The sequence below is a fragment of the Vitis riparia genome, chromosome 6 (genome assembly GCF_004353265.1).
Source record: "Vitis riparia cultivar Riparia Gloire de Montpellier isolate 1030 chromosome 6, EGFV_Vit.rip_1.0, whole genome shotgun sequence".
NCBI lineage: Eukaryota > Viridiplantae > Streptophyta > Magnoliopsida > Vitales > Vitaceae > Vitis > Vitis riparia.
In genome coordinates this window covers 15,307,437-15,322,659 of record NC_048436.1, presented here as the reverse complement: position 1 = coordinate 15,322,659, position 15,223 = coordinate 15,307,437, and the positions used below count along the sequence as shown (strand labels likewise).

The following is a 15,223-nucleotide window of genomic DNA, read 5'->3' as shown; positions in this document are numbered from 1 at the left end:
GGATTCTTCTTGATCACCAAGAATATTCTTTATTAGCTGTTCTGCAAAGGCCTTTTACCTCTCCAGTCGTTCTTAGATTTTCAGCTATTGATTTGGTATGACATGATGTGGCTTTTTGTGGGTTTGTTATAACGAGGCAATTGGAATCCAAATCTTTGGTCAAATAGTCCATGACCAATCTAGGAGAAGGAAAGGAAGGTCTCTATGCCTGACCCATGTTTGGTACATTACCCCTGAGAAGGGTCAGAGGTCACGTGGGCACCCACACTAAAGATGATGATTTGCATAAAACATGCAGGGAAAAAGGAAGAAGCTACCCAAGCAGTGGTAGCAGCGGTAGTACCTTAGGCTTGGACCGGTGGGTGTCGAGTCAAAAAGGCCCATCTCTCTGGTTCCATTCACATGGGACCCCGGAAGAATAAAATGACCTTTGAACCCAAGCGAGGGACCTCCACGACTAGGGTTCCCTAAAGATATGGCTTCAAACACCCTTTTCGGAATTGGGATCCTCCCTTGTTATTTTTCCAACTAAATAATCTCACATGAATACAATAACCCACCCACCCAACTCCTGCCGTCGCCTTCACGAGTCCTTCGTTAAAGATTCATGAGTCATTAGCCTCCTTGGATGAAGGGATACTCTTTTTGACTTCACACACTCACACACACGCAATGTGGAAACAAAGCCCACAGCCCCCGTAATTTAATCCGTTAACGACGACTTTACTTTCACGTAAACGTTTTCTCCCCATTGCAGAAGATTCCATTTCTGTGTTCTGGATTCTGGGCTTCTGCCCTCCGCCCCATCAATCATCCTTCTTTTATCCCCCTCTCCCACCCCCACCCCCTCCTTCTTTGCAAACAAAATCTACCCATCACCTCCCACTTTCTCTCCTCTATCCATCGCTTTCCGCAATCATCCATCTTCAACAATATGCTGAGCCCACCCGATGAATCCTCCATCTCCAGCCCATTCACTGATTTCATTAAGAGTGTGTTCTCATACAATGGCAATGTGATGCTGGCCGCCATTGTATCTTTGCTTCTTGTAATTCTCTTTGTCTTGGTGCTCCACATCTATGCCAAGTGGTTCTTAGCTCATGCCCGTCACAGGAGGAGAAGTTCCGTCTCTGTATCGCATGTTCTTCGTCCTACTCGTTTCCACCATTTCCATACATTCACATTTGAGACCACTCTCTCTGGTTCTCCAACCAAGGGTCTTGATTCATCAGCCATTTCTTCCATCCCTCTCTTTGTTTACAAAGCTGAGGAGCATAAGCATGGATTGGAATGTGTGATTTGTCTGAGTATCTTCGAGGATGATGATGTTGGGAGGAACCTACCAAAATGCGGTCATGCATTTCATGTTCAGTGTATTGATATGTGGCTGCATTCTCACTCCAATTGTCCTATCTGCCGTTCTCCTGCGGCCTGTGAGAAGAAGGCTGTGATGACACCAAACGAGGCCATTTTGCAGGAGGGGAGCATTGAATTATCGGAAGCTGTCATCGGTGACTTGGGGTTGATTGATGAGGACTCTCCGATGGAGCTTGTGGTTGAGATTCCTGACTCTGAGAATGGGAATGCAGTTACTGATATTCATGATTCATTGTCAGCATCTTCTTCCTTGTCATCTCAGTCATCGTCATTGGGTTCTTCCTTGAAGAGAATGCTGAGCAGAAACAGATCAGAACACAAGGTCCATCCATCATCCATTTCCAATGACTCAGAAGCTTGATACAGAGAGTCAGAAAGCTACATCTCCGTCCATTTTCTTGTTCATACTCGGCTAGCTAGCTCTGGTAAACCAAATTGTATAGATCTTGTTTAAGTTGTAATAGTTTCTCTCTGAATCCCCATTCATCTTAATGCTGCTAGCTGTTTCCTCATTCTTTTTCAGTGGCTCTCAACTTCATTGCAAATGGGTTCCTTTTAGTAGATCAAAATTAGCAACTATCAGTCCACTAAGAATCAGATTTTGGTGGTATGCCCACATGTGAAGTGGGTGCCATTGTTGTATAGAAAAATCCCTGGATTTAGGGAGAGAGCTAACCACAGCAGATACCATAAATTGGTTGTTCTAAATTTGATATTCAGAAAGGGTGGGGCTCATGCCTGGCGAGAAGGACAAAATTCTTGAACAGCCTTCCTTGTTTCTCTGGTCAATGCTGGAGACTTGCATTAAAAATTTTAAGCAGTTGTAATGGCAATGACACTGACTGACAAACAACTCCTGCAATTGTAGATATGCTCTCCACTGAATCGAGCTTCAGCCTTAAATGGGACTTATTTACATTTATATAGTGTCCACACCATGAACACTTTCTAAGAGGACCACCTCACTACCGGTATAGGGTTCGTTTTGGTCATTGTATCTAGTCTCCGAAGTACAGTCTAAAGTTTTGGCTCTACAATTAGAGAAATTTGCAATGGTGGAGGCTGGGAGCCATAAAAATATGATACCTTGGCACTAATTTTTCTTAGGACTAAATAATCTTATTCAATGCCCCTCATTGATGGGATGAGGGGAATTAGAGAGGACGCAGTAATTACAAGATTCTTGGATCGATCCAAATGGCTTAAGTGCCCCAACAATTCCTCCCCCAACAGGGGGCTCCCATGGCTTGAACCAATTCTTGGATAGGGTTTTGACCATTTTATCTGAAAATCAATTAGTGTACCGTGAATATAGGCTAAGCCATTTATGGCATTTGACCACCATCTTTTGAGTGACCCATCTATCAGGCTTAAAGGCACATTGTTGAACTCCAACAAAGATCAACAAGGAATACGGTAACTAGACGGATTTTGCCTGTCAAAACATTGATGAAACAGGAGAAATTCTTGGCAGTCAGAGTTCAATTTTCACTATCATTTCAGGATTCCAGTTGTTGAATGTTCCAGCAGTTTGATGATATATATATATATATATATATATATATATATATATATATATATATATATATAAACTGAATTAGCATGCTCAAGAATAGATATGTGGATGTTTGAAGTTCCTGGAATCAATATGCATTCACAGGCTCTCTTCACCGCTGGCCATGGACCTGAAAAACTAACTGCTGTGAGAGTACCATCTCCCATTTGGGAAATTGAAGGGGTATGGAGGAGTTCAACTCCTTTGAATCTATGAATGAAATAAAAGATTCGTCCAAGAGAAATGATGGGGTATATATTAATTGCATGATTTGGAGCATTGGGATTTATCCTAACCAAACCACATGCACGGGAAACAAATGAAACAGTAAGCATGTTGACTATTTTGTTTCTGCCAACCTGGCTCTACTATCAAACAAAGTACATTAATAATTTGATAAGTTCAACAAAAAAAGAAGAAGAAGAAGGAATAGCTTCATATGTGGAGAAGGCAGTTGTACCAAACAAGACTTTGACATGAACTTGATTATTGAAAATGAGCCATTGACAATTCATATATGTTCTTGAACATCTAAATCAAAATTTCCATATCCACCATTGGCTGAATTCTACAGTGAAAGTCACTGATAGCCAGAATTAAGCATCTTCCACTATCAACACTCACAAGTGAGTCATATACAAATACATTAAACTGTTTGTTCTGTGAAAATAAACTACCCATCAACCCCCACAAAAACAGGGTAATATGTAAGTCCCTAGGTTCTTTAATTTCTTCCTACTCTAGCTCTTTGAGTGGTATTGCACATTGTCATCTGTAAATTCAAGGAATGGCCGATTCATCAAGAGGGTCAATTCGGAGAGAGGCTCTACAAAGAGGGCAACTAGACTGAGCTCTCAGCCACTTGTCTACACATTCAGCATGATAAGCGTGGTGACATCTAGGCAACATCTTAATTTTTTCCTTCTTTTGGAATACTCCAAGACAGATAGAGCACTCAGATTCTTTCACAACATCTTTGAATGCATTGGAATCGCCCAATGAACCATAGAAGAAGATCGGAAAGCTGTCTATGATGGCAGCTTCAAGGCCATGACAATCAGCAGGCTGCAGTGTTCTTGCTGCATAGGACAGAGATCTGGAGACAAGATCAGAATAGGCGGCGGAGCGCCGGCGACACAGCCACTGCCCATACAGGAATAAGCAGTTGACGAGGAGGATGAAAATGAAGAAAATGATTGAAAGGAGGAGGACCCGGCTATGGAAACGGAAGCCTTTGTGGTCGTCGGTGAAGTACCAGTGAAAGGCTTTGGGGTCTTGGGAGGCCATGAAGATAGCTTTGATGGAAAATTTGTTTGGATTAATTGGTGGTAGAGAAGAGAAATATAGATGATGGGAGAAGAAGCAGCATATATGGGCATCCTGATGCTTGTCACTGCTCCCAAAAGCACTTGTCTTCAAGATAGGCGGCCGCTACTTTTGCTTGGTACCAGTGTTCCATGACTGGTAGGTGCGTTTCTTATCAAACTGTACACATCACTTCATTGATTTGAGTGTATCAAAATTTATCTTTAAATGTAATGATGATGAATCTCAATAATTAAGCTGACCTTAATCCATATTTACAAAGTCAATTAAAGCATGGGATTTAGTTACCTTTAGGAAGTCCTTTCAACTAAAAGGAGTTAGGAAAAAATATTAATGTCTCCAGGTAATTTTAAAATTATTCCTCATAGTAATGCTCTTGGTATATAGCCATTAGATCCGGAGTTCTTTAATTTCTTTTGAATATGGAAACTCAATTATCAAATATGGTTATAAGCAAGGTCGGGGACAACTTTTAACACATATACAGGTCTTAACCCAATGATTCAAACTTGTCATTGTTAGGAGGATAATATCAACTTTTAACTAAAAGTTATACTACTGTAACTTTTTATTAAAAACGCTTTTAGAAATTAGAGTTTATTGAAAGAAATTCTTTTAAGTAATATCGATTGCCCTCTAAATCTCTGGTAATGAATTTTTATTTATTTATTTCTTTAAAATTTAATATATTAATCTATTTTTGTCTCCATTTTTTTTAATCATTCTACTTGTGGGTTTAGGCTCAATTATTTGTTAAAAATTCCAATTTAAGCACATCAAAAGCCAATATCCCTCTTTGGTTTATGTTGATCAAATGCATGGCACTTGGTTGAATTCCAAGCCATGCATGTACATTATTTTGCACTCCATCCACAATATAAAGAATCATGGATGGTTATTGACTCACTGTTTCCATTGTGTGACAAATAATATACAGGCCTTATTATCACTATTGGCAAGGTTCTCTCACCTCACCACTCTTTATATGTATATTTGTCTAACCAAAATAATACAAGGCTTATTGGGTATGACTCTGACTATATCCCATAGGCTTGATGCAGTTTTGTTTCCTTTCTCTTTTTCCTTTTTCTCTTTTTGCTGTGGTTCATGCACATGAAATTTTCTAGTCCTACACCCCTGCTGTTTGTAGAAGGCCATGGATGAGTGGTGTTGTGTAACATATTGTGTGGACGACAGGGTTGGCCACTACAGCGACAGTTTGGAGTTGTTTGAATCCGAGAAGTTACAAGGGAGGTGCACTAGTTCCTTGCATTTGGCGTGAATTTGATAGTGTGGATGTATGAAGTGGATGGAAGTATTTTTTTAATGTTTTAAAATAAATAAAATATTTTTTTAGAAAGAAAAAAACATTATAAGTGTTTTTTTAACTTTTTAAAAGTGTTTTCTAATTTCTAGCCAACATTCAATTTTAAAAAAAAAAAAAACAGTTTTTGATTAGAAGTGTTTTTTAAAAATGTTGTCAGTTGTAGGATAGAGTCTGATTATCTACACTCTTAAAAATTGCTTTTAAAGACACTTTGAATCGAGAATTCTTAATTTAAAAAAAATATATATGTTTTGGTACATATTTAAAAAAAGAAAAATGAGAAACTCGCATTTGTAAAAATCAAAACTTAATATATTTAATAAAAAAATAATTAGAATTTCATGTACTTTTAGATTAAAAATAATACAAAAACACTTTTTAATGATATAAATATTATCTATAATTTGAATAAGTACTAATTTTAATCAAATATACACTAAAATAGTTAATGCTAGAGCCATATATATATATATGAAAAATTCTACATATGGTAAGAAAGAATTTTTTGAGTTATTGGATGTGCAAGATTAGATCTTCATAGGTGTAGATCCCGCATTTCTTTTCATGTGCTTTCACTTGATAGCGGACTCGTTTTTTATTTGAAAAAAAATATTTATTTTTTTAGAAAATGACTTGGAGTTGTCACTTATTTTTGTTTTATTTTTAAAGGATAAACAAAATAAGAAAGAAAACATATCCGAATCTGGGCTCGAGGATCAGGTTACTTATCGGAAAGGTACGGTAAAAACCGTAACACTCCTCTAAGCCTCTCAAATGGGTTTCTACTAAATAAAATGAAGCACGTGTGACAATTGATTAGGAGACCAAAAGATACCAAAATGATATTACACATATGAGAGTCACAACAATGCATAGAGAATGGTCAAAGTGAGAGTATATGTGTACCTTAGCAACAAACACTAATGCGCTATCATGGAAACAAAGTTAATTCAAGTATAAAATTATTACATGCATATTAAAGAACAAGACAAAAATCAAATAATATTCATTAAGCATAACAGTTGACAATTAGAAGAGAAAACTCATATATAAGACCCCCACTAAAGCCTAATTGATTTTGCATGAAATGATTTTACAAATTTCATTATTTTGGAATTATGAAAATTGTTTTCTTACTTATTTAAAATAAAGAGAAACAGAAAATTATTTGAAAATCGAAGAAAATTTGTGAATTAAAAATATTTGAAAAATGGAGCGGAATTAAAACTATTTGAAAGAAAATTGAAAATTTGAAAATTAAAATCTTTAAAAATTACATTTAAAAAATGGAAGTAAAAAAATATTTGAAAATTGGAGTTTGGAAAATTAAATTTGAAAATTAGAACTTTAAAAATGAGAGTTTTGAAAATTAAATTTGAAGAATTGAAGTTTTGAAAATTGGAATTTTGAAAATTAAATTTAGAAATTGAAGTTTTGAAAATTATTTGAAAATTAAAGTTTTGAAGATTAAATTTGAAAATTAAAGTTTTGAAAATTAAACTTAAAAATTGGAGTTTTGATAATTAAATTGAAAATTGGAGTTTGGAGTTTGGAAAATTATTTGAAAATTGGTGTTTTGAAAATTAAATTTAAGAATTGGAGTTTTAGAAATTAAATTTGAAAGAAATGAGAGTTTTGGAAATTAACTGAGAATTGGAGTTTTGAAAATTATTTGAGAAGTGGAGTTTTGAAAAAATTATTTGAGAAGTGGAGTTTTGAAAATTAAATTTAAGAATTAGAGTTTTGGAAATTAAATTTGAAAGAAATTGGAGTTTTGAAAATTATTTGAAAAAAAATTAGAATTTTAAAAAATTATTTGAGAATTGAGATTTTGGTAAATTAGATTTAAAAACCTAAGTTTTGAAAATTAATATTTGAAAACATGAATTGGGAATTAAGAAAGAGATTAAGACATTTAAAGAAAAAAAGAAAATAGGCCCACCAAATGTTAACAGTGTATGCAGAGACTTCATATATTTTATAATAGGTTGTGTACAATCAAATTATACTTTGTTGACTTTTTTTTTTCTTTTTCTTCTTATCCAACCTTGTCTCTTATTATATTAATGTTGTGGGTACCACGAATTCATGTAAGCTGAATGATACATCGGCCCACAATGCCCGTAGCCCCATTTTGCACAATAGCATCACTTGGACTTAGATTGGAAAAGTCTTCAAGCATTCTTAGTGTGGTCAAAGGATTAATAAATAACAGTGGCTGCATATTCCACTCCTCTAAGAGAAACGCCCTCACCTGCTCACACAACGCTTTCACCTCCGCCTTCGATAAAGGCTTACAGTCCTTCAGGTGGTCGATCTGACGGTCCAGATCCGCTTGAGAAGGCATCGTTTCTACTACAAATCAACAATGCAGATAGATTCGCAAGCGAACAAGGAATCTTGCCGGAAAACAGATCAGTCAGATAGAATCGTCATCGATCAGACGCTGACTTCTGCCTTTTTTTGAAACTCACAGCCTGCAATCTCACTCTACCCAGCTCACTTTAAACCACAGAACAAATGTCCATTCTCTATTGCAAACCAAAAACAGAGGAAAATAAAAGGAAGGAAAAACATAGGCAAAATGAGAATAAATATAACTAAAAGGAAAAAAAAAAAAAAACCATTAGTCAAAGCTTCATCTCATGAGCGATCGGTGAACTTGAAAACTGAGTGGGGTGGACAAAAGGGGTTTCAAACATGAACCGAAAACATGGCTGCAAATATCTAAAAAGAACACATAGCCAAAACAACCCCAACAAAGCCAAATAAAAGGAAATGACCACACTATAGCACAATCAAATCAACTTAGAGATCATTCGGAACAAACATGTGACTCTCAATGCCCACTCCCAATCAACAGAATAATGCTAAAAAATCAACAGAGAATGGAGCAAAGTGGTGAAAAGAATGAAAGACAAGAAAATTGCAGTGGTCATACTTAGTATGTTTCCCCTCGAGCGCAATGCACCCTGCTTCCACCTTCCGTCCTCCTCTCCCTCTAGCAATCTTCCTCTTCTCTATAAAACTTGCCCCTCAAGCAACCAACGCTCCTCCAGCAACCAACACCGTCCTTTGTCTCCAACAACTTGCAGCCTTCCCCAAATCTTCAAAACCATTTTCAAGAATATTCTCCCCAACACATGTCATTCTCTCATTCCCCCTTTAGCCCACTAATGTGATTTCCTAATGACTAGTCTAGGGGCAACATGTGGCCATTCAAAATCTCAACATGTGGCAAAAATGAATAGCACCCAAAATTGGGGGTCTACAATAGGTTATTTTAAGTTTGAAAAAAAAAAAAATTAAGGTACCTGATTAAGAGAGTAATGGTTATTGTTGCTTTTCATCATATCTCTTTCTTCTTTTGCCTCTTCTTCCTCCATTTTTTTTTCTTCCTTAATAATTTTGGGTTTATATGAAATAAATATTAAGATAAAAAAATGGAATTGGATAAAAATATAAACGAAAATGATATAAAATTTTTTAAACATATTTATTTATAAAAATAAAATTTTCATCAAATACCATAGCCACATTGTTTTATTTTTAACAAATTATTAAACATTTAAATTCGAGATAAAAATGAATATGGTAATGTTTTAATATGAAATGAGTATTTGCATTGATATTCAACATTTTGATCATAAGCTAAGCAAAGATATCAGGTAGTTGGACTATGATCATTTTAAAAAATTAAGCTAATTATATGAAATTAAAATTACACCATAGTTAAATTCCACCATATTTTATATAACATTAACTATAATATATTTGAATATAATTATAAAAACCATATAAACTTAATTTAGTTGCTTTTAGCATGACTTATCGAACAATACTATTACTCTTATCTCATGTGTGTAAGATTAAATCATAAAAGGACAATATCACTGATATGATTGTAAGGGTATGTTTGGTCATGTTTGTTTTTAAAAATTGTTTTCAATTTAGGATGTGTTTGATTGGTGAGAAAAAGAAATGAGAATAAATATTTTGTTTTCATTCTTATTCTCTTTTGAATATGAATGAATTTGATAATTTCGATTCTTATGTTTGGATGCATATAGAAATATAAAGTTGGAATGATAATGTGTTTCCATTTTAATATTAAGTAAAGATAAGAATGAAAATAAATAAATAAAATTTTATAATATCCATACATATGGTTTAAAATAATTTTTTTCTTTTTATTTAAAAAATTCTCACATTGTGCATAGTTTGAAATAATTTTTATTTTTATTTGAAAAAAATCTTTAAGTTTTTTTTTTGGTTAGATAATAAAAATATTTTTGGATATGTAATTTAAAAACAAATTTGTTTTTAAAAAAATTATACCATTATTCAATTGTTGTTCTTTAGAAACAACTTTTGAAAACAAAATAAAATAGAAAATTATTCTTTTTCATACTCTTGCTCACATTTTTCGTTCCTAAATTATTTACTTTCTTTTTAAATTTTAAGATTAATTTTTTTAACAATAAAATAGTTGAATAATAATATTTTGAGATACATTATAGACGTTTTGAAGATAAGTTTTAAAATTTAAAAAACTTAAAAATTAAATTAGACTACAAAAATGTGAAGAAGGTACCCACAATTTTCGTACATTATTTCAAATTTTTATTTTTAAATTATAATTTATTTTTCAAAAATTTCAAAATAGAATTTATAAAACTATTTCAATGTCATATCAAGTGAAAATAGTGCATTCCCTAATTTCATCATTATTTTTATTTTATTAAAATAATTTTAAAGAAATATAATAAAAAAAATTTAGTTTTTCATCCATTTAATGAAAAATTAGTTTTTATAAAATATCATTTATTTTGAATTCTAATTTTATTTTATTAAATAATTAAAATTAAAGAATTTTATTCTAAAAGAAATTCAATCTCAACATAAATAAATTAAAAATAGGTTTGTTATTTTTATTTAAATGAAAACAAATTTTATCATAAAATTATTTAATAATAAAAATTATAATTTTATAAAAAAGTAATTATAATTTGAAAGAAGTTGAATTAAATCAAATATGAAGAAAATCAAAGGCGGGAAGGAAATAGAAAAATATTAAATCTTACTTGGTCCCGGCGGGGCTCGAACCCGCGACCTTCGGCTCATAAGACCAACGCTCTAACCAACTGAGCTACGGGACCTTGCTGCTTCAAACTATTAATGTTAATATAAATTCCCAATAGTTATATTTTTAAACCTACAAAAATCTAATCTTAGTCTACCCATGTCTCCACAGAGCGGGACATGTCTTCCACTATTGCAATCCCTATTGGTGCCACTACAACGTGATATGGGCAGTTCTGACTTCCACAACAGCAAGTTCCCTCCTAAGCTAACAACACCCTTGTATAATTAGTGGTGCCCAGGAAAAAAGAAAAAGCCCCTTTCACTGAGCTCTTGATTATCATTTAAGCCACTCCTAAGGGATGTATGATCCTAAAGAGGACACGAAGTTAATTTCTTGACGCTACAATTTGCTCTTAATTAAATTAACAAATCAAAATTGTACATTTATTAAAAAACCAATTTTGCTGTAGTGAGTGTATAGTGGGCTGTGTTACACATCCACTTCAACAAAGTTCAAGCGCACAATACCCAGTAAAGACGAAACAAAAGGTTGAAGAAAGCTAAAATATTAGCAAGCAGTAGCACAAGACAGCCTTTCCACGGCATTCTCCACTAAGCCTTCAAACACAATGAGGCCATATCTCCCTACCCTACCCTCTTTGCATGGCACACAAGAAAGAAGAAACTATTTGGGAGTTTCTTTTTCTTTCGAGTCCAAATACATTGGAGACATATTCATTTCACTTGTGAATCGATCAAGTTTCACCAACATTGTTTTAGAAAAAATTTATACCATCCATTTAATATATTATATCAAAATTTTAAATTGGACCGTCCAAATGTATGATGAAATATGAATCTTTTAACAAAGATACAAACATATAAAACTAAATAGAATTGCAACTTGAATGAGTTGGAGAGATTAACCTATGATACATCCACTATCGATATATTGACGAGTTCCCATGAATTATTATAAGTTCTTATAAGTTATTAAAAAAAGTAAGTACTTCAAATTTGTCATATAAATCATATTAAAATCAAAATATTTCAAAGCCCTAAAATATGATGGATAGTAATTGATTTAGACATAAAAGACAATCCTAAAACTCAAATTTCAATATTCTAAAATGCTTTAATAATTAAATAAAAAAAATTTAAATAAAATACTAGATAACATAATTTAAAAGTTAGTAAATAATTATTAATATGTATGTTTGAATGTCAATGGGTCACTCAAATCTTCAGTTTTAATATCTTTAAATTGATATTTTTCTAGTTCAAACCTAACCTCAACCTCGTGAGACGCAACGATTGAAAGGTTTGGATCCGCCTAAGTTGCAGCCCCAGAATCCGGATCAAGAAAACAAAATGAAAAACATGGTAAAAAACCAGTAAAACTGAGATAACAACGAGACCAAACATGGGACAACCCCAATTAATGATGTTCATGTGGTACCAAAATCGTACCATTTGGTACCCTACTTTAAAGCCTCTCTACCTAATTCTACGGCTTTTAATGAATAGGTTAGAAATTTATGAATATGTTTAATGAAATGCATGAAGTGGGTAATCAAGCCCCGGACTTGGGTTTCTCCCATGAAGTTCATTAATATGCCACAGAAGTATTTGGATTCAAAGGGCAGTTTTTGAACAGAAAATTAGGAAGACTATTGGGATTCATGAACGTGATGTTATATACAAATGAACCTAAAACTCTTTAGAGTTATACGCCATACAATCACATGGACTCGTCATCATGGGCATTGGTCTCGACTCTCAACAAGCAAAACAAAAATTCAGGCCCAAAGGGCCAGAACAGACATGGAGACGGAGCCAAGGGTCAAGGCAATGAAAGAAGCCTTTTTCAACAATGGAGCTGAAGCCATCATCTTGTTGTGGAAGAAATCTACTGCAATGAGATCAACAAGGGCCATGTATATGAGTATACCCGATGATAAGGACCCCAGCAGCCCCTCCATGATCAAAGCATTCGCACTACTGTCATCGTAACCTGTCGCAGAAAATATGATCATTCCCAGTACAATTCCCATTGGAGTCGTCACTGCAAACATAAAGCACATATACGCTGTTGTTCCAAAGTTGAAACCCGCCTGCAAATCATGTCAACAAAATTTTATTATCAATGATTTTCTGTAACCTGTTGAAATCTGAGTTTATCTTATTCTCTGATTCCATATCAATTGATAAAATCTATGCCCACTCCATCCTCAGTCTATAGAAAATGTCGGGTCAAACAAGTAACTAATGGTCTCCACAAAAAACTGCGAAGTCGTCTCAGTGACAGTGACTTTGAATTTTCTTCTCAAGATCTAAAGATGAGGATTTTACCTGAGCAATGCAGCCTCCGAGGCCCAAACCCTCAAAAATCTGGTGGAAGGCGAGGGCAGCGACGAGAGGTCTGATGGTGCATTGATTTTGAGACATACCCAGGGTAACGCCTATGATGACCGAGTGGAATATGATTCCAATCTCCAATACTTGAGACACCAGTCTCTGCTTCAGCTTCACCAGCTCTTCACCTTGTTTGTCAGGGCAACTCACCGACAGTACCGCCGTTTCAACCCGGAACTCGGTCAATTTCTTGGCGTGAGTGGGCAATTCTTCTTGGGTCCCAATTGGGGTGTAGTGACTGGGCTTGTGGCTGTCGACATGGGCGGAGGCGGTGAGGTCGACGAGGAGGGCGAGGATGGCGCCGATCATGGTGACGAGGCCGGAGAAAGGGAAGTCCTTCCAGGGGTGGTGGGAGGCGACGTGGCAGTCGGAGAGGGCGGCGAAGGCGTCCGGGAGGACGTGGACGAGGGAGGTGGAGAGAATCACGCCGGCGGCGAAGCACTTGATGATGAGAATCGCCTTGTCGTACATGGGTTTGCCTTGGAAAACCCGGGCAAGCATCACCGGGGAGGAGATGCCCACCACACTGGTGATGAAGATTACGAAGATTGATACCAGCTTCAGGTGCGCCGCTGCTCTTCCGTCCCGGCAGGCCAGTGCCCGAGCCGTATCGCCTACGCACGAGGCCATTGGCTCCAAAAATTCAATACTCTGAGAGAGACAGAGAGAGAAAGAGAGAGGGCCAGAGAGAGAAGAAAGCGTTGGCGATTGTGGACTTGGTGGCGAGCTGTGGGTGTCTGTATGTGTAACCTCTTGGGTGTAGGGTGGGGGAGTGACGAGGGAGGTGCGTGGATGTATGGTGTGGAGTCCACTATGCTGATGATGGATGGGGTTTTCAACACGGTGGCCCCTTGTGTGTTGTGTGAGGTGTGATGTGAGTGAATTCCACCATTTTTTTTGAGGAATTATAGCAGGTCTTTTTGAAATGGTCTTTCAGCATTTAATCACCTTTTCTTTTTTCTTTTTTCTCTTTTTTTTTTTTATATTAAAAATTCAACTTCATTTGCTGACTAATTCAACAAGTGTCACTATAGAAAAAGTGGCGATTTATTTTGTACACATAAGATTTTATTCTTAGATAAAAACTTTTCGTATGCAAGCGAATCAGGCTTTTTAGTTAGACATTCGTAATTCATATCAATTATTTGTTGATGCAATAATTTTAAAAAAAAATATACAAAAAATAAAATAAAATAAAATAAAATCATATTTTCCTTGCAATTTCATAACAGTTCATGTGGGAACAATATTGTTAATTAGATAGGGACCCATAACCCATGAAGCCGATAATGACCAGAACCCACCATCAATGATAAGAAAGTTCTCAAATTTTCCTGCAAACTCCGAAGAAATTTTACCATTTGGTCCATGGATTTTGTAAGATCATGTCTCTGAAAAGGCTTGTAAATTCAGTGGTCTAAATTGCTTAAAAATAGAATGGTTCAAATAAGGACAACAATACACACTGAAATGGCCCAAAAATCTTACAGTCTTGCTGACATAGTCTGATTTCATCCCTTGATTACCAAGAAAAGAAAAAGGAAAAAATGAAGTGGGGTTTTGGTTCGATTTAATTTTTACCCAAATTTAAAATTATTTAGAGAATAAAAAAAATCTAAAATAAGATTGAGTTAAAAGTTGGGAGATAGTGGTGGGAATGAAATTAATAGAGTAAATATATAAATTATAGAAAAAAAATTGAAAGAAAGAAGTTGGCACGTGGGATAGATTGTGATTTGAATCTAACTCTTTGTGGAAGGTGGGTTTGAGTGCAGGAAACTCTCGCGTTTGTGCAATTTTTTTGACGTTTCTCACACGTATTTGTTTGAGTAAAGCTTTAAAATTGGTCATTAATTGTTGTTGTTGATAAGTATTAATATTGTGCTATGAGCGTTTGAAAGGAGGGGCCTTTCTAAACCTTATGTATTAATATTTACTATTAATATGAAATAGTTATGTTGGATTTGTGACTCCCTAATTGTTACATTGAATTTTTATCTTCTTATTTGAAAATTAATTAATATTAAATGAGAATAAATCAAAATTTTAATTTAAGAGTCCTCCTTTGAGTGGCTAGACTAAGAGTAATATAATTGCATCTCAATTACGATAAGATAAGAACAAGAAAAATTCAAAGG

At 34.8% G+C, this 15,223-nt stretch overlaps 3 protein-coding genes and 1 non-coding gene across 4 annotated transcripts; 1 reads left to right on the top strand and 3 right to left on the bottom strand.

Moving 5' to 3' along the window:
• The first annotated feature begins 59 nt into the window (after positions 1-59).
• Positions 60-2,067, top strand: LOC117916005 (RING-H2 finger protein ATL63). The gene has a single exon (XM_034831799.1). It carries the CDS (start codon positions 935-937, stop codon positions 1,736-1,738), a length of 804 nt encoding a protein of 267 aa, XP_034687690.1. The 5' UTR covers positions 60-934; the 3' UTR covers positions 1,739-2,067.
• Positions 2,068-3,391: 1,324 nt separating this feature from the next.
• On the bottom strand, positions 3,392-4,342 carry LOC117916618 (RING-H2 finger protein ATL66-like). The gene has a single exon (XM_034832743.1). The coding sequence runs from the start codon at positions 4,217-4,219 to the stop codon at positions 3,713-3,715; it is 507 nt and encodes a 168-aa protein (XP_034688634.1). The 5' UTR covers positions 4,220-4,342; the 3' UTR covers positions 3,392-3,712.
• Positions 4,343-10,670: 6,328 nt separating this feature from the next.
• Positions 10,671-10,744, bottom strand: TRNAI-UAU. Its single transcript has one exon. It is a non-coding gene; the product is annotated as a tRNA-Ile (tRNA).
• A 1,572-nt stretch (positions 10,745-12,316) lies between these two features.
• LOC117915632 (zinc transporter 6, chloroplastic) lies at positions 12,317-13,924 on the bottom strand. The gene is made up of 2 exons (XM_034831244.1): positions 13,023-13,924; positions 12,317-12,784 (listed from the first exon to the last, which is right to left on the bottom strand). Exons 1-2 carry the CDS (start codon positions 13,713-13,715, stop codon positions 12,470-12,472), a joined length of 1,008 nt encoding a protein of 335 aa, XP_034687135.1. The 5' UTR covers positions 13,716-13,924; the 3' UTR covers positions 12,317-12,469.
• Positions 13,925-15,223: the final 1,299 nt, after the last annotated feature.

What these genes read in the sequence shown, in the direction of transcription:
- LOC117915632 (XM_034831244.1), bottom strand. Translation starts at nt 13,715, where the DNA reads ATGGCCTCGTGCGTAGGCGATACGGCTCGGGCACTGGCCTGCCGGGAC. An exon ending in TCGGAGGCTGCATTGCTCAG is followed by an intron (nt 12,785 to 13,022) that starts GTAAAATCCTCA and finishes CATGATTTGCAG; the next exon opens with GCGGGTTTCAACTTTGGAAC.
- LOC117916005 (XM_034831799.1), top strand. Translation starts at nt 935, where the DNA reads ATGCTGAGCCCACCCGATGAATCCTCCATCTCCAGCCCATTCACTGAT.
- LOC117916618 (XM_034832743.1), bottom strand. Translation starts at nt 4,219, where the DNA reads ATGGCCTCCCAAGACCCCAAAGCCTTTCACTGGTACTTCACCGACGAC.